We start from the raw sequence: 26,947 nt of genomic DNA on the forward strand, positions 1-26,947 counted from the left end.
AGTTGGCAGAAAAATCAATGTCCAGGAAAAAAAAAAGAAAAGTGAAAGGAAAGTGTGCTTGTTGTTTTGGCTCAAAATTTGTTCTATAATTGGTGCCTATTTTATACCAATCCTAGTTCTGAAATTTCAATTGAAAATTATTGTGAAAACAAGTGCCAAAACTAGAGGTTTCTTGAGCCTTTTTTTAGAGTTTTTCTACTCTACTCTAGAGCCATTCTAGGTTTCTCTTTGAGTCCTAGCTTGCTTTTTTGTGCTTTGCATTGCTTTAATTGTTGAATAATCCTTGGAAATTTGTCTTGTTAAAACTCTATTGGTTTAGCTTTCATTTCATTTTTTTTGGTCTTTGGTTATTGTTTGTATCTTTGTTTCCTTGCTTGTGAGTTGCCATATAGGGAATTAGAAAGGAGGATTGGTGCCATATCTTGAAGAATTTGAGTCAAGAAGCAAGGGGCCAACCACCTTAAGAGCTATTGGACTAAGAAGCACTCCAAATTGAGTGAAACACTAAAGAGAGAATAGCCACCATAATTGAGGACTTTTTTCTTTGTAATTTTGTAATTGGCAATTTGCTTTGCTTTCAAATTTTGTAACAAAAAGGCCTTTCATTGGAAGTAAGTTGGGAGCCTCCGCTAGGTCACCCTACTTCCATTTGTGTGAAATAATTTTAGGCAATTTCCCCTTAGGATAGTGATTGTTTTGTTGGGAACCTTAAATGAGGTCATCCAAACACTCTTAGGATCCGCCTAGTTTGCATTTCTTGCACTTTAATTTCTTGCTTATTTTCATAGCTTATTTCCTTTACCCTCCATTGTCAAACCGCCTAGATAGCTTGCCTTTTACCAATTAGTTTTTACCTTATCTTTCACACCTCTTTTAGTGTTTATTTTGGCTAGTTTCAACCATAGTTTATTTTACCTTTTGTTTTCAAACCCCTAACAAGAAAGAACCATAACTTAGGAACCAACATGAGTCTTCATTCTTCATCTAGTGTTAATGGTGAGGGTTCTACTCCTTGAGATCCCTTAAGTTGTGGAAAGAAAAACAAGAGAGAAAAGAAAAAGGTAAAAAAAGAGTGGAAGAAATAAGTCGAGATGAAAGAGAGAAAATAAGAGAGGAAGAAAGAAGAAAAATAAGGAAAGAAATGAAAAGAGAAAAACATGTCTCCTATAGTAGTCATAACTCTTGCAAGAGCCTAAGTGAAGAACTTCGTGACTATTATGAAGGAAGGCATAGGTCGCATCTTAGACCTCACTCCCATAGGAGAGAAAATGAAAGAAAGCCTCAAGAGGTTAACATTAAACTCCCATACTTCCATGGGAAGGACAATGTAGAGGTTAATTTAGATTGGGAAATAAGGGTAGAGCAACAACTTAAAAGGAAGTCTACTTCAAAATCTTATGGCTCTCACTCTTATCCAAAGAAAGACCAAGGTCAAGGAATCTTAGGGGTGAGACCTTCTAAGCCCAAAGATGATAAGGGGAAGACAATAGAAAAGTAACCCCTTAAGGCTAGTATGCAAGAGAAGACTAGCTCCATGAAGTGCTTTAAATGTCTTGGAAGAGGACACATTACTTCTCAATGCCCCACCAAGAAAACCATGATTATGAGGGGCCAAGACATTTATAGTAGCCAAGATGAGGCTACTACTTCACCTTCCTCTAGTAAAAGTGAAGAAGCAAAAAGGGAAGAATCTAGTGAAGAGATCTACCCCCAAGAAGAAGGACAACCTTTAATGGTTAAGGAGGAGTGTAAGGAGGTAAGTGTCTCCTCCAAGAGGTTAGCTAAGAAGGAAAGACATTTTGAAATAAAGACAAATATTAAAGAAATTTCCCTTCTTAGACAACCTCCACATTTTCTCCTTTGTAAAAAGATACTTGTTAGCATTGCCACATCTCTTAGGCTTGAGTTTATTCCTCAAGTAAAGGAGTTGTTGGATGAGGGTTTGGTTCGCAAGAGATTAAAATCCTTGTGCTTTGTTGGTGCCCAAAATAGGTATTATTAGGCACCAAATCCCTAAAATAGGTGGTGTGATGAATGCTTTGGGTGGTGCAACACTCTTTTGTAAAATCACTCGTGCACCCAACATCTTCATGATTTGTGTACATAGGGACTCATTAGGTAGGTTTGTTCTTATTTTTAGTTTCAATACAAACTTAGGCACTCATATGGGACACCTTAGGTTTGTCATACTTTTTGGTAGGAATAATCAACATGAAAATACAGAAAAAGGTATGTTCTATTGCTTTACTTTTCTTAATTTTTTAAATTGTGATCAAGGGGTTCCCATGAACCCTAAGAGAATAAAGGTCATTCCTGAGTGGCCCGCTCCACCAAGTGTAAGAAAAATTTGGGGCTTCCAAGACTTAACAAACTTTTACAAAAGGTTTGCCCCATATTTTTCTATACTTGTAGCACCACTCATTGAGTTGGTGAGGAACCATGTTCTTTCATGGGAAGATGCCCAGGAAATGAGTTTTCAGACCTTACCTTACTTCAACATACTAAACACCACTAATACAAATGTTTTTGTTCTTTTTACAGGTGTTGAGGAAAAAAGCCCAGAGTTTCAAATCCTTGGGATTTGAGTTCAAATCCTTTTCAAGGGGGTACCCTAGAAATATAAGATTTTTCAGCCCTTGTATTTTAGGGCACCTAGACTAGTTTTTATATTAGGGGTAGTTTTGTAATTTCACATGCACTAAGTGGATATTTGATGTGTGTGGTTGGAAATAAATTTAATTGAATTGGTAGAAGCCCAATCCAATTAAATTTTAGAGGGGGAGGTGAGCATTTGCTTACTACACCCCATTGCCACATCATATAATCACACTTTGTGCATGTCCTTCATGCTTTTCATGCCTCATGACACCTAAGCACACTTAGTGGAGAATCTTGGAATTGATCTTGGATTAGTGGGCTGAACCATAACTAAAATTCACTAATCATAATTAGTGAAATTTTGGCTCCAAAGTTTGGCTCCACAAATTCAATTTCAAATTCAAGTGAAATTTGAATTTCTCTCCAATTTTGTGTGACACTTAGGCTATAAATAGAGGTCATGTGTGTGCATTTTTTTGAACTTTGATCATTTGAATATTAAACTTCAGATTTCAAAGCTCATTTAGAGCACAAAATTTCGTGCTCTTCTCTCCCTCTCCTTTCATTCATCTCCTTCTTCCTCCAAGCTCTTATCCATGGCCTCCTACGGTGGTGAGCTTCTTCTAGACTCATCTTCTCCTTGAAGTGGCGTCTCCTCTCTCTCTTCCTTCTCCATTCCGCTGCCATTTATCTTCCAAGAAGCAAAGGAATCCATTGATGAAGAAGATCCTAGGCCTACAAGCTCCAATGGAGCTTGCATCACTCTAAACTTATTTTACCTTTCTTTTAAGTGATTTTTTTTCTCTGACGTATCTTTTTAGTTGATAATCCCTTTTTTTTTATTATTAAACTAGTCGGTAACCCGTGCGCATGCACGGGTCTTTTGTCTAAATGATTTTCGATGGAAGAATAAAAAAAAAAGACATTGTAAAAAGATAAAAGAAATAACATTCATATTAAATAGTTGTAATGTCAAATTGTTTGAAGATAAATATAAAAACGTCGGAAATAAACATAAACAAACATTGTTTTGCAAAATAACATTGTAGATTTTCCTAATCTATATCACTATCATCCCAATCAATTGCACACCTGATGACAACTTCCCAGATCTTCTCAACACACCTATAGTAGAATGAGAGCTCGTCTCCATGGCTAAAATCATCTTCTTGAAGGAATTTATACCAAGGGAGAGTGACATACTTATCACCAATGCCTTTGTCGAGCACAACTACATTCCATTGCAGTGGAGGTTCAAATCTTCTGAGAATTGTCATATGATTACCACAGTGGATTAGGTATTGTGTGACAGAGGCTGGAAGTTGCTGTAGGGAAAAAAAGAGTTAGGCATTGAAATTAATATTTGTATAGAAGATATAAATGGATATGAATATTTTACCAGTGGATATGGTGCGCCTAGCATTGATTGGGTGATTTCATATGTCCAAATGTGTTTTCTTGTTGCACGGCGCCTTTTGCATTTCTGCTGGTCTAATGGTGGAGTGAAGTGGAGGTCAAATTTTAAGGGGTGGTCGCAGGCCACGAAATTTATGGTCACAGATTCATAAATCTGCAGTTCTGTCCTCAATCTTGTTAGGCCATCAGCAAAGTAAAGTTTGCCTTTGTGTTGTCTGACTTGAATTTCGTAGGTTTCCCCATCATACTTAAATTCAACAATTTCAGGATAATTTGGTAGCCATTGGCGCTGATAGAAGCCTGGTATTTCTATGGCGTCCTGCAATGGGGAAAAAGTATTTTAAAAAGGAAAAACAATATCAGAACACAAAGGATAAAATATGGAAATGAAGGTTTTGATTTAACCTTGTCACAATGGAAGGCAGCTTTAAATTGCAATATCAGTGGTTGTCTGATAGCAGGCAATCTCAACTGCAGTGCAATGGAAAAAAAAATGGACTTAGCATTTAAAAAACATGTATATCGACTAATTTAATTGTCTGCAGGTCTAAATTGGGGTGTTGTTGCAATGTAGTAGTAATTGGATTTAACAGTTCTAATTTAGGATAATTAAAATAAGATAAGAGAATATGCATATAATATAAGACGCAAGAAATTAGATGCAAAACATGAAAATAAGGAATACAGAACATGCATAATTCATGCAGAGCAGCGAAAGTCAAAGATCAAACGATGGCTAAAGAAAATAAAACAGAGATCAGAAAATGCAGCAAAAGCAAATACAGTAGCAACAAAAGTTCTTAATCAGAGATCATACGATCGAACAGATAAGAAAATGCATTTCATGATTCGAATTAAAGGCCAAAAGCAAGAAAGTTTTAAAGAGCAGAATCAGGATTATAAAGAGAATATAATAGATGATGTATATCAGAGATGATATGATCGAACAAATAAGAAAATACACTTCATAACGATAATTAAGGACCAAAAGCAAGAAAGTTTTAAAGGGCAGAGTCAGCATCATAAAAACAATGTAATAGATCGTGTATATAACCGAACTACTTAGAATCTTAATACAATAGTTGTAAATAATGGTAATAGAATGCTACGAAATTTAATAGGCATTTAAAAAGATTTAACTTAATATTGTTTCTGTTTTGTTTAGGATGGGGTATAATCGCACAGGATATGCATACGCTGTTTTTTCCTACATGCATGAGTCAAATGTCATTCTAGATGACATGCTACCTAGGGTTCATTGACAATGACAATATAGTAGCATCATTCAAAATTATTGAATAATTTTCAGGATTCGTTAGCAATGAAGAAAAGTAAATTAATATTTAAATTTCTTACTCTATATTTAACAATAGAACATCAGAATCACTGGAACAGGTTTTTGAATTAGTATCAACAAAATGTCCAAATTGAACATGCATTGCGATAAAAGCACAACATGAATGCAAAAAGTGTGAGGGACAAAAATATGATTTAAACGTTACTGATATCTAAAGGGTAAGATAGATGATAACGTAGTATGCAAGAAACCTAAGACAATGGGCACAAATAAATGAAGCAGAAGCAGGGAAAATTGAATTAGGGCTTTGCCACAGGAAAGAAAGTTGAGTGAGACAATGATGGATTCAAACATACAATTGTTCAATATGTCTGTCCTAAATTGGAATTCGAAAACTTACAAACATAGATGGCAAGATGTTGAATTTTGGTTCGGGATATGGATGAAAAATGTTACCAAATGCAAGGAAAAAATCAGGAAATGAATGAACATGCAGTCAGGTTTGGGTTTAGGCTTACCTTGCTTGAGGCAGTCGATGAAGCGGGAGACATGGTGGTAGTCGCTTCGAGAGAATAATTTGGTTAGAGTTGAAATGAAGGTGGTAGAGAAATGAACTGTGGTCTGATGATGTAAAGTAGTGGGTGATGGAAGGGTCATTGCTTTTCGGGGGGGTGTAAGTGATGGCAAGTTAAGTGGTTTGGGAACTATGGAGCATTGAATGTTCCGTTCAAAGATTGGACGTGAATTGGCAGAATGATAAGTATGAAAGACTGTGGTGGTGGAGGCAGGTTAAGAGGTATTTTTATTGCTGAATATAACATAGAGTAAGTTAATTTTTTCTATTGTTATAAATACAATTTGCATCATCAGATGAATGACTTGTCTAATGCTGAAGTCGATAATGATTTGGCATAGATAATATTTTGCAAGGCCAATTGATTATCTAAGAAAAGATAAATGGTTCTACTAAAAGAATAATAATAAGTGTATCATCCTGGGAAAACAGGCAGAGTAACATATAGAATTCATTTGCTGAATGGTAGTATTTAAATTGAGAAAAGCATTTTATTTTCTTTCGTGCAATTGATGAAAGAAGTGGTTAATTTGGAGTTCATGAAAAGGGATGAAAATTTAAAATGCAGCAAATAAGAAAATGCATTCCATAAAGGAAGACTGGTTTTTAAAAATTAATGAATTATAGATTGGCTCATTTGATGATGTTTTAACTGTATATCAGAGATCATATGAATAAGAAGGAAATACAGTTGTGGTTAGAATTAAATTTGCAATTGGAAATAAATTGGATTTACCTTCTAATATTTGTAAAGACCTCTTTGAAAACCACATTCGTGGTTGAAGTAATTTTCTTTTTGTCCTGATCATGTATTAAAATTCGAAGTCCTTTCTTTGACTTGTCTCTTGATAATGCAACATATAGTTGGCCATGTGAAAAAACTGGTTTTGGCAAGTAAAGTCCAACTGAAGATAGTGATTGTCCTTGGGATTTATTAATTATCATGGCATAAGAAATCATTATTGGAAATTGTCTCCTCAATAGCTTAAAAGGCCATGGTGACTGTGAAGGTGACATAGACATTCGTGGGATATAAACATGATCTCCGATATTTGTCCCAAAAATTATGTCAGCTGCAATAACATGTTTTGCTAGTCTTGTGATAATTAACCTAGTACTGTTACACAACCCTTGAGTTTGGTCTAAGTTCCTTAATAGAATTATTGGTGTTCCAATCTTGAGTTTGAGACAGTGATTGGGTAAGCCAGATGTTGTCAATGAATTCAGAAATTCAGTTGTCAGTGAGCGGAAATGACAACTTTCAATGGTTTCGGATTTGTCAACTGAATCAGAGCTTAGATATTCAATTTGTTCACCTATCAATATTTTAGACATAAAAAACCAAATTCATCAACCAAAAATGTAAAATCCAGCAAAGTTGATTAAAAGATGAAAAACAGAATAAGATAATTTACTATATGATTACCCGGTATCATTGTAAGCATATAATCATTAACTTATTGTACTGTTTCATTTGTAGAAGCTAATATTGCTCTGGTTTGGAAGTATTCAGGATCATTGTGATGATGAGATAGATCTGGAAATGTAGAGCTAATTATACTATGAATAAGATCATTATATTCTGTGATTAATAGTTCCTGTGAAATTTCAATAGTAGCATAGCCATCATTTTCATCTCCAATAATACCATCACCAATATCTATAATCCACTGTGCAAAAGCTGCAGTTTCTTCTTGATCTGTTGCTTGCATGTTGTTTTGTAAACGCATGTTTTTTGTCAGTCTTAAGATCTGACAATGATCCCATAGATAAGAGGAATTAATTGTTGCGTTAACAATATCAGAGCGACTGCCTCTTGGAATGACTGGCAGGATCTGCCGGAAATCTCCACCAAAGACCATGACTTTACCTCCAAAGATTTTATTGTCCTTTGAGTTGTGTTTGATGATATCTCTAAGACTGTGATCAAGTGCCTCAAAACAGAATTTGTGAGCCATGGGTGCTTCATCCCAAATGATTAGACTTGTCTGATTTAATAGTTTGGCTAATTGAGTTCCTTGATGGATATTGCAAGTTGAGTCTTCAAAAACTGGAACTGGAATTTTAAATTTTGAATGTGCAGTTCTACCTCCAGGCAATAGCAGAGAAGCTATGCCGCTAGAGGCTACCATTATTACAATTTTATTGTCAGCTCTCAGTGAACTTGCAAGTGTTTTCCAAATGTATGTTTTTCCTGTACCTCCATATCCATAGAGAAAAAACATACCACCTTCATCTTTATTAATAGCTTCAACAATCTGGTTGTAAATTGAAGCTTGATCATCTGGAATCATCGATATGGGGTGTTAGATTTAAAGAAAAATGAATGAAGTTAAAATACTAATTTATAGACGAGAAAAGCAAAGAAGGAAATGCACATAATAATTTTCAGAGGGGTAAATTACTCTGTAGTTAATGTACCTGTCATGTGAGAAAATAGATGTTCAAACTTTGATCTAAGTTCTTCATTGTTGTAGTTCAGTTCAGCTAATATAAGGCTATTGTCTAGATAAGCTGGACAATTCGCATCCTCTGGATATGGCATTGAAGGATAGTCTCTAAACGATCTTTGATTTACTTGCAGCAGTTCTTCAATTTCAAGCAAGACCAGATTTTGAAGAGTTCTATCATCAAGCTGTAATGCTAATACATAAAAGGGAAAAAAGTCAAATTATGTGTCGTATCAATATTGATTTGTCTGATGGGAAATTAGCACTAACCTGGACTTGTTGATAATTTTTTATAATTATAGACAATGTCATCAGCCATCCAATGCCAAGTTTGGTCCCAAACTTGTTTAGGTTTGTTCATTGTTGCAGTTAAAAGTAACAACACAAATAGCTTTCTTATATAATGTGTTGAACCCCAGTCTTTTGCTTCCTTGATAGCCTCAATAAATTCTTTATCATCTTGTAAAAATCCCATAGCAAAACATGCTTCTTTATATGTAGAATACTGAACATTATCAACTGTTCTCAAATCTTCAAATGAGGTAGGTCCTTTACAAACAGTAAGCATCATTCTCAAATAAAATAATTCCCCTGTAATTGGTGGAACCCATAGTAATCTGCCAATGGTATAGCCTTTCTTCCTAAGGTGCCAACATCTTTTCTTCTGATTGTATACAAACTTAGAAACAAATTCTGCATAAGTAAGATTTCTCCCTTCAACAGAATTTTGGTTGGTGTTCATCCATGAAATAAACTTTGAATCAAAGATACTTGGCTTAGACAATACATCATGAATATCATCATGGTCTTCGTAGAGAACACTATGTTGGCCTAGAAGATGGAAGTGTAATCTTTCAACAGCAGGTTTTTTTCCATGTATTGGAAATCCAAAGATTCTCCAAGTAGATTCACAGGGACATATGTATCTGTTAGGAATATAGAAGTAGTTGTTATAACAATGATGATCAGATAAATTAGAAATCAAGTTTTAATAATACCTGCAATCTAGATATTCTTTGATCTCATCATTATGAGTGCCACCATTCTCAGTTTGACCGTTATCTTCATCAATCAAAACAGCAGTCACTCTATCATATCCCTTGTTGATGTACTTAAATAAATATTTGATAGAAGTGTTTTCGTTACACCATTCAATATTGATATGCGCTTGGTATTTTCTAAGCAATCTAGGATTGTAAGGTACAATATACATGTTATCAATTATAACACCATTTTTCTCAATTGCATTACCATTATTTCTTCTACGATAGACTGGAAAACCATCAGCATCTAAAATAGTATGCGGCTGGAACATTTTAGGATAGAAACGACTACACTTGCCTTCTTTCATGCATGGAGATCCAGGATTCAGACTTCCACATGGACCATGAACCATATGGTTTTTTACTAATGAATACAGTTCTGGATCATCTTGCTGTGAAGGTATCTCTGCTGATATAATTTGATCAATTTCATCTGAGGATGGGTATTTGTTATCAGGATGTAAAAAAAAGCAACAAATGGACATGAGGCAGCCCTCGTTTTTGAAATTCTATTGTATACATATCTGCAATTTATTAGTAAGTCTGTTAATAGACAACAATTAAAGTTATTAGATATGATTGTGTGATTAATATTGGCAGTGTAAAATAACAATGTCACACATAATATAAATTCACCAAACTTAGAATCAACTTACATGCAATAACTTTGCCTAGCATGTGATTCTTTGTCAGGTTCATAAGCATTTGCTCATACTTTAGTTTGAAGACTTTGGAGATTATGTCTGGCCTATCTGCTGCTTTCAGATTCAACGGATTCAGCAATCTATGGATTTCAAGCCAGTTTGGATTGCAGGTTAAAGTAATAAACATATTTGGGAAGCCCACATGGATACATATGATCATACCATCAAAATAAAGTTGATCCATATAGTGCGGACTGCCAACAAAAGTTGAAGGCAAAATGACTCTTTTACCTTTATTTAGGCCTTTCCTACTTCCATCATCCAATGACTATTGTAAGCTAGAAAACTTGTCAACTCGAAGTTTTTTTTTGGTTGTTTCTAATGTAAGAAAGCCTTTCTGACTCAACCATAGTATACCCGTCAACAACAAATCGTTGGAATAGTCTCCTAGAATTCAACAAAGTTTTAGACTCATTTGATCTACATTGTAGCCTATAAGAAAACCACTCTCTCATTGTAAAACGATTTCTTTTCCTTTTCTTACCATCTGATCGACTGCTATGTAGAATATCAGGTCTATATCCATCTTCCCCGTAAGGAAATAAGATAGGGTATTGTAGAGCTAGATAGCTAGAATGTAATTCATGGATCCTTTGTAGTTGTCCATGCTGAGTTTCAATAATAATATCTCTTTTTGAATTTGCATCAAAATTTCCTACTATTAGTGCTGCAACTTCAGGAACAATAGGTACATTATATGTACGACCATCTTTCTCATGATTAGCAATCAATTTCAACTTGATATTATCCACTTGAACATCTTGCAATCTATCTCTCGCCATCCTGAAAGTTTTTGCATGCACGTTGTATTCATCCAGCATCTCACTGAGTTGTGAAACAATGTGTTCTTGAATTTGATTATGTGGACTGTTGAGCAAAGCAAACAATTATATATACGATGATTGCAAGATTAGTAATGCAGAATAAACAATTGAATTATGTTTAAATGTAAGATTGTTGATCAATGTTGTGCATTTATAATAATAACAATGAAAGACTAACTACCTTATTGCATTAATCCTATTCTGCACTTCATTTTCTGTGTCAAAGATATACAATTGTGCAAATTTTGGTTCTTTCACAGGCATTGGTAACATACTACCTATTCTATGACATGGTTGACCTTGAATTCTTATTGTAGGAGGTCCTCTATAATGATTAATTGATTTGTCAAACTTAATACCAGCAGAAGTAAAGGCAAACATCATGTTATATGTCCTTATGTTCTGTTGGTAATTTTTACTATCAGATGTACCATGATCATACAAAAGTTGGTAGAGATATTTAGGTGGATTCTGTAACAATGGAAGTTCAACTTTGCCATTTCCACAACATAAACTGAATCTTGAATTTGTAGTTCTTTTATCTTTTGAGACTCTTTCATCATACCACATATTTGCATTACAGTGACTACACTGCATGAGTTGGTCACCAAGATCAGAATATCCTGAAATAATTTAATGACATATGGCAAAGTGAGGTTGGTCATTGAAAATGTTTTAGGAAAACATGTAAATTGAAACACGATAAACAAAAGCAGTTTTGTACAGTGAAAGATATTCGACAGTACGCTAATAACATAGTGTTTATGAATATTAATCGTTACCTTCTCTATTAATTGCGGGGTCATTAGCTGAGGACATATAATTTTGGTTTTCAGGTGAAGAAACTGAAACACAGCCTATGAAAATTGCATTTAGATTATATTATAGCATTATAATGTTGAAAATTAATTTGATAAAGTCGATTTTAATTGGTACCTTGTGTTGATTCAGAACTCTCATCCTCTGATGAATCACGAATATTAACTAAAAAAGTGAATTAAATCTAAGTTTAGTGAAATTTATTTAATGTGGAATGGATTCACATAATATTGAATGCACCTTACAGTTTGCTTGTCTTTGTGTGAAAAAATTGTGGATATTGTATTACTAAATCAACAAACTAATTAAAATTATTAACTGTAATTTGGAAGATAATATTTTGAATTGCTTACAATCAATATTCTGAGCCTCGTCATTAACTTTGTGCTGCCTGATACCTTTATTCTTTATCCTGGCTTGTGCTTTATCACGATGATTTGCATGCTCATGGTTATCCATGTTCTTGATGGTTGTTGTTAATCTTGACTGAGTTATAAAAATTTTATTGACTTCTTGTTTCAATGTTACAATACATGCAAAATTAAAATTGCAAAAGTCCATGGACATGCAGAAAAGAAATGCTATTCCACTCGGAGCAAGACATAACTTGACTTGTTGACTAAAATTATCAATGTTGACAGCTGGTTAAATGGATCATACTTTGATAAAAAAAAATGATTAGATATGCATGTATAGGCATGATTATAGCAATGGTTTTGACGGCCACATTAAAACTTGAAAAGTAAGTAATAAAAAGTAAGCATAAGGAAAAACACTGAAATTATGAATGCTGACAGCTAATTAAATGCACTAAAATGATTAGACATGCATTTATAACCATTATTATACCTATGCTTTGGCGCCATCCATAAGAAATGTGATATCAAAAATGTTATGCATGGCAGAATTAGAATGTCAACCTAAAGAGAAATTGTTTTTTTACTTGTCTTATTAATTGTACATCATATTGAGACATGATGAAAGATGGAGTAAATTTATCAAATCTTCGATTCTGCATTTGCCAAAGTAAAATCAAGCAAAAAATGACATCTAAAATAATAAATCATGCTAAACGATAATTGATAATAAAGAAACACTTAATTACATATCATTGATGATCCAAGATCATGTTTCTCAAGACTCCAAAGCTGATACTTTTGTCTTGGTGTGTATATTCTGCTGTTAGAAAATTAATCAGATATGAATGCTGATTTAGTTGTGCCAGTGATCAATATTTCGTGGTCATTATTTCTAATATTTTAATTTGTTTCCCGTGAATACTTTGTGGTCAGACAATTAAGGATCGATGCACACCTTAAAATCAGATGAATTAATCAGATATGAATGTTGATTTAGTTGTGCTAGTGATCAATATTTCATGGTCATTATTTCTAATATTTTAATTTGTTTCCTGTGAATACTTTGTGCTCATACAATTAAAGATTCACACCTTAAAATCATATGCTTTAATGGCCCGTTAAAACTTTAATTGAATTTTTAGTTATCATGATTGTGAAGAACATGTTTTCTGAACTTTCTGTCTGGCAATCTCTGATTTGTATTTTCAAATCTTACTTGTTCTATCTCTCACGATATATTCGAATTCATAACATTTCCATAGGTCGATTTCTTCAAAGATGGCTTTATAACCATTAATATAAGCATGATCTGTCGATATTTATTTTAACAATTGAACAAATAAGGATTTTGAAATATAGTGCAATAGTTAAGGTGACATCGGATAAACCACAGAGCTAAAATCCCAGGATACTTGCATACAAAATAAGATTAAAATTTAAACAAAAGTTCTGATCAGAGTTCTAAAGCAACACCACCACAACAGAATTAAAGCTAGCAGCCAATGTACAATATACAAATAGCAAGGTAAAAAAAATTGTTCAACACAACTTGAAAACAGCCAAATGCACTAAATTGCACCATGTTTTTTTTTAATTTGTTGGATGAAAGCTGTGCAGGTGAAATTTGAGAGGTCCCTACTTCATCATCACAATCTTGAAATGCCTACCGCTTTGTAGGCGTCAAGGGGAGTCCAAGCAGTGGATCATGGTATGTTGTCACAGACAGGGATTGCTGGATAAAACAAATAGAAATGAATAAGTTGAATGTTAAGTTGAAAGCCATGAAGTGTCAAAATGCAAGAATTGCAAGAAAGATCATATTAAAAAATGACAGCAGTCATCAAAACTCACAGATTCATGTTGAGCAGAATGATTGGAATTAGAAACTGGAATATTCATTTTTGAAGATGTCTGAAAAAGACATACATTGAAGATAACATAGCCCATGGAAAACAAATAAATATGAATAGAATACATACTCTTCACAATAGCTAATGTCAAATAACTTGCATTGAACATTACCTCAGCATCAGCTAGCATATCCATCACAACATTTATTAAGCTCGAGTCAGCTGAACACTTCAAAACAGCAGAATTCCTGAACTTGGGTTGCACCTTTATCTTGAAAGCAAGTTCATAACCCAACAGCTTATCAAGTGCTTGGGGTGAAGCATTCAAATCAACATCACCATCCTTGTTCAAAGAGAATAATTGTATTAGACAAACAAAAAATAACATGTCAAACATAAACAGTTACGATTGAATCCAAAAACTCACTTCAATTTTAAGCTTATTAATTGCATCAACTGATTGACCAATTAATTCACTACATTCACGGTCCCAAAGCAGGAATTTTGTACTTTCATTTCCCTGGTTGATCATCACCTCAAGCCTATACCTGCTACCATATGCACCAATAGTAGAAAAATGAAGAAGCCATGAAAAATACACAACATTTTAAAAGATCACAATGACCTAATCATAGCTTCCTTATTGTATTTGCCGCATGCACATGTAAAGGGCGCCATCTCTGCATCACTTTTTTATGGCACTGAATGCAAGTTGTATAACACCATGAATGATTGTCCAGAACAATCCTAGTAATTGTGCCAACAATGACACAAACAATTTCCTGTGTGAAACAACATACACATCAAATAAAAAAACTTCAGATAATGCACGACAAAGAATTAAAATCTATATAAGATCATTACTTCAGAGATGGTGTTAATGTCAGCAATAGTCTTTGCCTCAGCCTTGCCAAAGAATGATTCTTTTGATGATAATTGGATAGAACCTGAAAGCTGTGTACTCTCTTCACCATGGGATTTAAAACCTGACTGGGCCTCAATGCCTAACTCTACAAGCCTGCAAATATAGAATGAACAACAAAAATAAGACAAAAAATGATCAACATATATTACATAACACATACAAAAAATACCGTTCATTGAATTCTTGAATCTCCATCACGGGCTGGTTAATAATTAACTTTGAAGCCTTGAAAGAATTGTTGATCGATGTAGGATAAGATCCTAAATCATTTAAAAAACAGAACCATAACATGCAATAGCATAAACAGAGAAATCAATAAATTCAAGATGAGGATATACCCTGTGCTTCCTTGATCCTACAATGGCTCAATAGAACTGTAATTGGGCCATCACCTTCATAATCATCTAAGAACTTCAAAAACTGTGAGCAATAATCATCCCACAAAATGCAAGATAGCAATTGCTGGCTATCAGAAACAAATATTTATGAGACAATCAGTTATTAGTAATAATATAATCATAGCCACAACTTGACAAAGCATATCACACAAATTGTCACCAAGAATCGAACTTTACCTCAAGTCCTTTAGTTTGAAGACTACCCTTCTACCTTTTCCTGAAACTTGTCGAAAGACAACCTCCTCCACAACACCAATAACATCTAAAGCAAGTAGGAAAATCAGGGAATTTGATTTAATTCCAAAAAGAACAGAACTTTCAAAATAAACTCGATTGCAAAAATATAAGTTAACATACCAACCAATAGTCCAGGTTTAAACTGGTCAGCCACAATAGTAACCCCAATAAACACCAATTTAAATTGATGATCACACACTCTGTACTGACCATTGTTTTTTAGCACTTTAAAATTGTGCATGACATAAGTACAATTTTCTTTCAAGTCCATTTTTTTTTACTTCAATTGGTCTTCTTTACAAACAGCGTGGATCTCATCACCCTGGATTGCATTAAGGTTACAACACAATGAACTAAACAATAAGTAATAAACCTACAAAAAAAAACACAAAATTGAGGCATACATCGGAGTCCACAAACACCATTTCAGCTTGCTCAGATTTGTTAGGCGTGCCAATAAACCATAGATCACTGATCCTCACACTAAGTTTAAGAGTTTCTTTTGAGCCATCGATGCTCTTTATCTTGTCTGGAGAACGTGCCATAATACTGCAAAAAAAAAAAACAACAAAACCACCATCAAAACAGAAACACGATAAGCTAAGAAAAAATCCAAAACCTCATTCAACACACAAAAATGAGAAGCTAGCATGCATGTAAGAAAACACACATGAAAACAGCACCAGAACAGAACAACATAAGTACCACGAACAGACAAACACGATAACCAAACATGCAAACCAAACATCGTCCAACACAGCAAAATGAAAAAATAACATGCATGTAACAAAACAAACATGAAAACAGCACATAAACAAAAGCCAAAAACCTAAAAGGTAATATGCATGTAAGAAAAGAAAAGCCAAAAAACCATAAGCTAACATCGAATGTAAGAAAACATACATCAAAACAGCACCAAACAGAACCCAAATTATGCTGGTCTGTATCTGGAAAAATGAAAAGCAAAAACACGCAAACTGAAGAATGAAGAATGAAATGCAAGAAACCACGTAAAGAAGCAAAGGCCAGCACATGCACAACATGCAAAATAAAACACGTGTAAATGCCACAATCAACAAAATGAAACACCTGTAAGCATCAGAAGAGTGGAAAATTAAGGACTAAAAGACCAAAAAACCAAGGAAATGGACAGCTGTCACAATCTTAGGTAGGAATATTTTAGAAATTTCCAGAGGGTTCTCTTTTATAGATAGTATATAGATCCTTCTTTACTTTTATCAAAAGTTATTGTCAATCTACTTTTTCTCAAATATAACATTCTCTGTTATCTAATTAACACACATATAAAACAATAAAAATTACATTATTAAAATTTTCTTATATTTCATTTTATACTTTTTTTGTAACAATAATTACATTAGGTAGATAATATATATTAATCACTATAATTTCTTTTAATTGTTCATATTAATATTTATTTTAGCTATAATTATTTCATTCTACATTAATTGCTTTAAATATATGTTAACTGCTCTATAAATTATTTTATTTTCTTATATTAATTATAAGAACACTAATTATTTCATGTGCTATATATAACTTTACCATTCATATGTTAATTGATTTTAAGTACGCTAAACTTTTGGCACAATTTTAATTATGGTGATTGCTTTCAAATATGTTTTCTCATTTACATTATTAGGTTTTAAATTGCTTTTAATTTAATAGATAAAATAATTTATATGAAAAAAAATTAGTTATAAAACATTATGAATTCTTGTGGCCCCTCTTAACATTTATTTTTAGTTTCGTTTCTTTCAACTAGCTTATAAATTAGTTTTATCAAACAAACTGACGTTTTATAGAAATTTTTTCTATCATTATAGGTAATCCTTGAACTTACGGGGTAGTTTTAAGGAACTTTCTTTTATCCTTTTAGATAATTCTTGAACTTTTGCTAAAGTTTCATGGAAATTTCATCTTGTAGGTAATCTTTGAACTTATGTAGAAATTTTATGAAATTTTCTTCTATCCAATTGCTAAAGAATGAGTTATTATGTACTATAAATTAAATTAACTAGAATGGAAAGTAATTTTTCTCAAAAAAATAAAATAATGGAAAGTAATTTGTGAGTTGTGACACACGTCCAGCTAAATTTGCGACTATATTGGTCGAACTAGTAATTAAATTAACAAGAATGGAAAGTAATTAATTCCTCCTGCTGTAATAATATAAAACATAATAATAATGAGAGAAATATTCATGTATTGACAGCATAAACAGAATTGTTTAATCATAAGTAATTTTGTTAATTTTTAAAATAATTATATTAAAGTAATTCAAATGTAAATATGTGATTAGATGATAATATAAAATTACTTTACATTATTAATATATAAACATTAAACTCCATAGTAAAACACATGCAATTCACCTCCAAAGAAAATTTATACATGATTTTTATTATAATCAATTATTGTTATTGAAAAATTTAACTTTTACATTCATCTAGGCCCAATGAAATAAAATATTCAATAACTAATTATGTTCTATAACATATTTCCTCAAGATTCATGTATAAACAAAAATAATCAAAGTTAATTAAAATCATTTAATTTTATTGATCTCAAGTAAAAAAAATAAGTTTAATGCTAAAATATCAATAATTAAAATTTGATATCATAAATAAAACAGTCATTGAAAATAGAATTGTAGGTAAATGAATGGTATTTTTGAAATAATATCATTAAATAGAGATGAAATTAGTTAGAAATGATTATATTAGAATCCAAAATATAAAATAATTTTTTCTTGTATATGAGTTCAAATGTAGTAATATAATATTTCATAATTTATATTATTCAATAATTCAACAAAGAATCCAAATATTCAATCTTCTGTAAGATAAAGATAAATCATTATATCTAGAAAAAATCATTATATGATAAGGAGATAAGATAAGAATAAAACGTTTCCCTAATTTAATAGAGTTAGTAAATAATTATAAATCACAACATTATACCATAATTAGAATACAATACTAATTATCGCCAAAGCACAAAAACAATCAATTTTAAAAGAAATTGAAAGTATATTTATAACAAAAAAAATTGAAACTTTTAATGTTGTAAAACAAGTTAATCAGATAAAAAAAAAATTTAAAGTATATATTCTCGTACTTCAATCATATGAAAAAATTGTGACCAGGAATAAGCATAATCGGATAATTAAAAAAATTGAAATAGCCTAAAATTTAATAAACTATTAGAAATATATGATAATAAAATTAATATGTATTTTTTTCATCATGGTATTAGTGCGGAGTATATACCAACAAAGCTAATGATTAATCTTTGTCGGAAAATCTGGTTAGTCACCTGTAATGGATCTTCTCTTTTGATCATGTCATTTTCATTTACATGGTTCGAACTAGAGACTTTACTTAAGGTCAAGTCTAGTTTTACTTAAACTAATAGCTTATTGGTAAATTAACATGTCATTTATTGAAGAGAAGACATATATTGAGTTTTTTTTATATGAAAGAGTCAAAGATAGGTATTGAAAAGTTTACTATATTCACAAATTTTACTCTATTAATTGAGTTAGACCCGCTTCATATTAGGTATTGAGTGTGCTAATATATGTTTAGTATCAAATTTGTAACTAGATGAGATAAAAAAAATTAAGGAAAAAAAATTAATAAAGTTCTTAATTTGTAAGTTTTTTTTTTATTCTGCTTTGTAAGTTTATTTTATCATTTCATTTCTTAGTTAATCTAATTTTTAAAATTTAATAATAATGATATAAGGGAATTAGTATATTTATATATGTAGCTAAATAATGGGACAAGAGGATGGAAATTAAGGGCCTAAGCTAAACTAAGCCTACGCAATGTTGGCCCAAAAACGGGATAATTGGGTTGAGTTATAAATAAATTGAATAAATTTGGTGGTCAAATAAATTCTTAATTATTCTCTATTTTTTATTAAAAAAAAAAACACTTTCTGATAAGAGAGTTCAGTGAACCTGGTCATCGAATCAAGAAATTTTATTATCAACTTATGTACTATTATTTTTTTTTTTTACCTTTTTGAGTTTTTTTTTTTAATTTTATCCATTTTGTTTTTTTTATGAAAAGAATAAATATCATAAAAAACCAGCCAAAAATAGTTGTGTACATACCATTTCTTCCTATCTCACTAAAAGGAATTATCGAAGAACTTTTATAAATAAAGAAACCCACATTTTACAGAATAAAACTAGATTTCGTAATTGCATACAAAAAACTAGATTTCGTAATCTTATGATGTGCTTTTTTGTAAAAATATGTAGTATATTATTCTTATATTGTTAATCACACGCAGACTTCATTAATAATAATACTCCCTCCTCCGTTTCAAAACTATAAATGTTTAAGATTATGTACATCCAATCAGAAATATTAATTGATAAAATTTTAGATTAAAATATCTCTATTTGATCATGTTATTGGAATTATCATTAATCATAAATATTTGGATGATGAAGAGCCTTAAAATAATGTTAAGTGGGTATTTTTATTGATGAGTGATTACCTATTAGTGTCTATCAATGCACTAATAATGAATGGTAAACAAGGGTATAGTTGGAAAAAATTGTAAATTTAGTTGTAAAACATCTATAGTTTTAAACAAAACTAAAATGCTAAAATATATAGCTTTGGAAATATTAGTTTTAAATATATTTTTATTTTGATAAATTAGTAAATTTTGTATTAATCCTTATTTTTATGTTGTGTTCTTAGTAAAACAAAATTTTTATTTTTAGTTATTGTTATTTTGTTTTAACCCTTCTAAAATATCCAGTTTTTATTTTAATCCTTATAATACTTGATTTATTTTGTAATAGTTTCTTTGAAAAATATTTAATAGAAATTTTGACAAAAATGAAAAATAAATATATTAGAATAACTAAAACAAAATAACAAGAACTAAAAACATTTTTTTTGTTTTGTTGGACTAAACACAAAAAATAACTTTATTATGGACCAAAATAAAATTCCTTAATTTATCAATAATAAAAAAAATATTTAAACCTAAATAGATTATTACAACTTACTAAGAAATTCCTCATTTCAAGGTATTTATAGTGCACAAATTTTTTAGGAACGTTGGAAATACAAGTTTCAACAATGTTGAAAGAAAATGACTTAATATTAACTCCGTTTACACTATATCTTATCTTGTTTCTTATAAATATGATAAATAGGAACGAAACAATCAATGCAAATGGAAGTTTTTGGTACAATACAGGTAATGTGGATGGAAGTTGAGAATGAATTTCGTGTTTTATATTTTGATTAGGTACTCCCTTTGTTGTATAATAAGTGTCATGTAAAAAATTTCCTAAATAATTTTCTGTTGTCGCATGAATAAACTTTGTTAGTCAAAAGTGTTTCGGCTAACCCAAACTCCAAAATGATTCCAAAATAAGGATCAAACGATTATCGTCAAAAGGAGAAATCTGTTTTTCGACTGAGTCCTCAAATTACTTCACCGAATGTTTGAAAGCAATAATCGAAGTTATATTGAACTGAAAAATAAGTAATTTCATTGATTGAATGATTGAAGGTCCTTTACAATGATTTTCAAGATATATTTATACTAATCTACAAAGCCTAATGTTGAAATAACTGTCTACATTGGTGCATCAATTGCTACTCACATTCTACTAGTTTCATAACAATTTCAGCGGCAAAAACACCGGTTTAGGGTCTTTTTAAAAATTATTTACTAAAAAGGGGTTGTTTTGAAACTATTTATCGGGGGGTCTGTTTTTATTTGTATTGCGCCAAAGGTAAGGACACAATTCAACCGGGAGCTGACAAGTGGCATGAATTTGTTGTGCCAAAAACTTTGCGCAATGGGTTGTTACACATACAGTGGCGCAACCACTTTTGGTCAACATAGACACAGGGTAGGGCGTACTGCGCAGGTGCTGCACAGGGTGCAAATACGCATGTGAGGAGTGTGTTGCGCCAAACCTCCTGAAGCAATACTCCTTACTCTTTTCCCATTTATAAAGTGAAAATGTATGTTGTTCGCTCACTTCTTCACTTGTAGCAAACACTCTTCCCGCAGCTTCCTTCTTTCTTCTTACTGGTAAGTATTTTTTACTCCCTTCCATCCCAACTTGCTCTCTCTCTCTCTTGTAGTTTGATATGTCTCTCATAATAATTTTAGCTCATATTTTTTATTATTGCTAATGACACTTACATATATTAAAATAGGTGATATTATGTGTATATTTAAAATATTTAATGAGTACAGCATGTTCGGGGGGCACGTTAGCCCCCCTCAATTTTTTCAATTTTGTTTTTTATTGTTAGATATAATACTAGCGTTATAAAATTAAAAGTTAAATATAATTTTACCTTGTGAATGCATGATTCCCCAGAACACGTTTTTATTTTATTTTTAATTTTATTTCACTTCTAGAGAGCCTAGGGAAAATTACGTTTGTGTCTCTACATTTTTTATAAAATAAAATACAATAAAAGAGAAAGATAAATAGAAAATGAGAAGAAAAAAGTGATAAAAAGGGAGTAGTGAATAGTGTTCAGAATAATTAATGGGTGTAAAATAATCGTGGCAAAGTGTGGAGACTAAATGAAATTATTCTCCTTATATATTGTTATAGATACAAAGGAAAATGAACCTTCACACGGATGCATTATTATATATGGACGGAGAATTAATTGACATCAAATGCTAGTTATTTAGAGATAGATAATTAATGTTTTAGTTTGTCCAATATATAAAATAATTATTTATTTTATATAATTAAAATTTATGATAAATAAATATTTTTGAATATATAAATTATATTATTATTAATAAATAAATATTTTAAACTTGTAAATCATATTTTAAATTTATGATAAATAATTTATATTAAGATAAGGTTATTTATAACTATTGATATTTAAAAAAACTATTGAAATTAAATTTAAAAATAAAGATAAAAAAATAGATCAAAAGAGACAAAAAGTTAAAAAAAATCTAAAAAATACTTTTGTTTTTATAAAAAAAATGTAAAAACACTCTTGTAAAAAAGTCCTTATTCTCGTTTAACATGGCTATTCTGATTTATATATAAAGATGACATTTGATGCATGTTATGATAACGGAAAAATTAATAGAAAAAAATTATAAATAAGTGTAGTTTGTAACCAAACGATTTTATTAACCTTTTTGGTTTAGAAATTTATTTGGAATATTAGTTTTTTACAATTTTTTGTAATATATGATATTGTGATTTTTTTTAAGTTGTTATGTAACTTAATTATTATATGTGAGATTGTAAATGGAATTTTTAAATTGTCTGTGATATTTGTTGTTATTAATAAGGTTTTAAATAAATTTAATTATTTTTGTAATATGTAGACTATTTGATATGGCAAGTTCATCATCCTCCTCCTCCAGTTTTGATGTGGTATGTGAACCACGTGAAAATGATGTGTTGTGGATGCAAAAGCAACATGTGTCCCAACATATTTGGAACGAGGATGCAGATAGAAAATTAAGAATGAGGCGAGCGATTCCAACTTATCAGGGTATAGAACAATCACCGGTAGAAATTATTTCTCTATTACAGCAGTCTTGGATTATACACAACAATAAAATTGTGTAGAATCAAAATCAATGGATGAATTGTAAATGTCTTTGTTGAAAGGTGGAGGCTAGAGACACACACCTTTCATTTGACATGTGGGGAGACCACCATCGCACTACAAGATGTGTCTGTGTTGCTAGGTCTTCCTGTGGATGACAATCCTTTAATTGGCAGCACAAATATTGATGGGATTGATATGTGTGAACAATACCTTGGAGTCAGGCCAAATGCCAATGCATTGGCTGACGGAAGCACATTGAAATTAAGCTGGTTGGCTTCAGAATTTGCAAATATCCAGGACTATGTGGACAACAAAGAGCACCTCAAAATGTTTGCACATGCTTGGATTTTGAGATTTATTGGAGGTGTCTTGTTGGTGGATAAAAGTAGTAAAAGAGTCCCCATGAGATATTTGCAATTTCTGGTAGCTTTTGAAGAGTGCAGTACTTATGCGTGGGGAGCTGCTGCATTGAGTTATTTGTACAGAGAGACGTGTAACGCAATAAATTATAATGTGCAATCTATTGGCGGTTACGTTCTCTTAATTCAATTGTGGGCATGGGAATGATGCCCTAAATTAGTCCTATCGATTGTGCCTCCACAACAACAAAACAATCCACTTGGCTATAGGTACACAATTTTTAAATTATAGACTTCATTTATAATTTTAATTCTTAATGTATGTAACGCATTATTATTTATTGTTGCATAATTGTTATACAGATGGTTACAAAATAGAAATCCTCATATGGTCAGTGATAGTGTGGAACACTGTCGTTTTAAATTAGACACCATGAAAAGGGGCGAGGTAACTAAGTATACATTTTTCAAATGAACAATGTTATTATTTGTAATTATTTAACGAATTTTTAAATTGCCTTGTAGTTTTTGTGGGTCCCTTACCCCAAAGAAGTCCAAGCATTGTTGAGTCATTTATGTTTTGTTGGGTCTGCAATTTGGAGATGTGTAGTGCCGATGATTTGTTTCAATGTTGTTGAATGGCATCAGCCAGATAGAGTCATGAGGCAATTTGGACTGCAACAACCTATACCTGGCCCTCCATTGCAACCTAGCAATATACATGGCCTAACACTAAAAGGAAAAAGTGGACATAATTGGAGGCGACTACTGTAGCCAGCGCTTAATGAATGGACTAGTCGCTATGAAAGACGGTTTCAAGAAACGCCACCATAAGTTGGGCCCCTCAGTGTGAATTCTAAGTATATGAAGTGGTTTAGGCATAAAACCAAATTGTATATTAGCCGACAACATGTAAGAAGAGGACTAATGGTATTTATTAATTATTGTAGGTCTTACTTATTTATTTTAATATTCTAAAAAGTGGTTATTATTTACATACATTTTCTAAATATATGTATTATTTAACAAGAATTTATACGCAGGGTGAAATTATAGAAATAATGCAGTTCAAGTTGTCCCCATATGGGAGAAGGGTGTCAAATTTGGACGATTTGGCATCGTGCCTTGATAAGATGACTCTTTTAGCTGAGGAAGAGGATAGAATTATTGAGGCACGTGAAGAAGCTCCTCCTTCGGTTCCACAATTTGAAAGTCAACAGTTTGATATGTTGGGTAGGAGTGTGGAGACCCAAGGTTTAGGGCGACGTAGGGAAAGTGTGGATGCAGAAGCACATGTTATTCCTGCGATGCTAGAGCGCTAACATGGAATGTATTACACACCTGATCAGTTCACCCAAGAGCCGTCTCAAATGTCGCCCCTGTATCCGTACCCATATCAAAGCAGAACTTCATCAGGTAAGCAATTTTTGTGTTAATTTAATTTATAATGTCCATTAATATTGTATTTTGCGGCAACCTCTAAAATCTTTATTTACACATTCAGATAGATTAGTTGTCATATGATCATACCTACGATCTCCTCTGTCATATGCCATGGTCCATTTTTCTTTTGAAATCTTGTCGATCCATGTTTTTATGGCAGGACTCAAATCACAAAATTTGTCAAAATTCCTATCAAATATATGCTTCCAAGGAGTGTATCATGCACATTAGTCATTACCAATTTCAGTAAAATTATCATAAAAAATAAGATATATTATAAGTCAAATCTTACCTAATTTTTTCAACATTTGTTTTTGTTTCTCATTCTTGAACTTGTGGTTGAAATTGCTTGTGATATGTCGCACGCAGTAAATATGATAAACATGGGGAGGTTGCCACCCAAGTCTTTCATTAGCAACGACTGGCTTTATACTTGCATGACGATCAGAAATGAGACATATATCATCTTTATCTATGACATGTTCACGCAAGTGTGCCGAAAACCATGACCATGCTATTAATGTTTCTCCCTCAACCACAGCAAATGCGAGCAGAAGAACATGACCATTTCCATCTTGTGTTGTTACCATTAATAGTGTCCCACGATATTTTCCATACAAGAATGTACCGTCGACTTGTATGATTGGCTTGCAATACTTGAAAGCCTCTTTACATTGACCTAAAGTCCAAAATACTCAATGAAACTAACGGTACTCACGACTCACCGTATTGCCAACTACAAAATCATCGTCACATATTTGATAATACGATCTTGGACAATGATTTTTCATGTGCTTCATCCATGACGAAAGTTGGCCATAAGATTCATCCCAATCACCATACTCAATCATAATGGCCTTTTGTTTAGCCTTCCAGGCCTTTCTATATGAAATTTTATAGTTAAACATACCACTAATCCTTTCTTGAATCAAAGAAATTTTCAATGACGGATCTTCTTTAATCATCCCTATGAAAATAATTATAATAAAATTAATTATCAACATAAACCAAATCAATGATAAACAAACATGAATAATTAAAATAGTTAAAATCATACCTACTACACACGTAGCAATCAAATCAAAATCAAATTTGTCATGGTCTTGTGTTATACTTATATTCAAACACGTGCGCGGTCCCCCCCCCCCCCCCCCCCACTGTGTAACTTTTCATGTATCAGTTTTTTTAGATACAATTGCCCTTATATAAAAAGGGCATGGGATGTCATCATTTCGATTTGCGCAGCAAACAACATATTTTTGTGATTTTGATTCAACAACTTTAAAAGTTTGTTACACCTTCATAACATATTGTTGCAGTGCATTTTTTACTGCATTTTTGCTTTCAAATTCCATGCCAACAAATAATTCTTGGTCAATATTGAAGGTTGATCTCATATCGAAACCACGGATGTCTTCTTCATCCGGATGACTCCAATTAATGTTACTATAATAAGAAGCAGATTCCCAAAATGCAGTCCCACTTCCACCTGCAAATAAATCTTAATATACGGTTTTTTCTCAAAAGTATTTATGAATTAGATATAAGATTAAAATATTATAAGATTACAATATTATTTAATTAAATATACCTTTTTCATCTGTGTCAGATATATCATCGATATCTTCCTGCTCATCCAACGAGTCCTCAACATATGAATTAGATATCATGTAATCATCATCGTCAGAATCATCATCTAAATTTATTGCAAATCTTTGAACTTTTGATTCATTGCCCACTATATTATTCCCACATGATAATAGTGAATTTGCCGAATTCAACGCAGAAGCACCGACAACATCTACTTCAACGCACAATTCAATGACACCCATTTCTTGTTGTTGTTGAAAACTTTCAATCATTGTTTCAACATCTTCATCATCACAAATTTGCAATGCAATATATTTACCTGCAACTAAAAATCGACAAGTCATAATAGATATACTTTCATTTTTATCTAATTTTACCTTATCACGAATTCTTTTTTTTAACCCATCAAAAGTTACACCACATTTAATTTGAATAGCCTTTTTAG

At 31.9% G+C, this 26,947-nt stretch overlaps 1 protein-coding gene and 1 pseudogene across 1 annotated transcript; both read right to left on the bottom strand.

Moving 5' to 3' along the window:
• Positions 1–6,617: 6,617 nt before the first annotated feature.
• Positions 6,618–12,184, bottom strand: LOC114374837 (annotated as a pseudogene).
• Positions 12,185–13,747: 1,563 nt separating this feature from the next.
• LOC114374846 lies at positions 13,748–26,744 on the bottom strand. Its single transcript, XM_028332556.1, has 15 exons — positions 26,504–26,744; positions 26,274–26,401; positions 16,398–16,441; positions 15,899–16,043; positions 15,799–15,816; positions 15,615–15,699; positions 15,435–15,519; positions 15,198–15,325; positions 15,029–15,119; positions 14,799–14,952; positions 14,658–14,716; positions 14,362–14,482; positions 14,107–14,277; positions 13,936–13,995; positions 13,748–13,816 (listed from the first exon to the last, which is right to left on the bottom strand). The coding sequence occupies exons 1-15, from the start codon at positions 26,742–26,744 to the stop codon at positions 13,748–13,750; spliced, it is 1,599 nt and encodes a 532-aa protein (XP_028188357.1).
• Between the last annotated feature and the right edge of the window lie 203 nt (positions 26,745–26,947).

The sequence above is a fragment of the Glycine soja genome, chromosome 2 (assembly GCF_004193775.1).
Source record: "Glycine soja cultivar W05 chromosome 2, ASM419377v2, whole genome shotgun sequence".
Taxonomy (NCBI): domain Eukaryota; kingdom Viridiplantae; phylum Streptophyta; class Magnoliopsida; order Fabales; family Fabaceae; genus Glycine; species Glycine soja.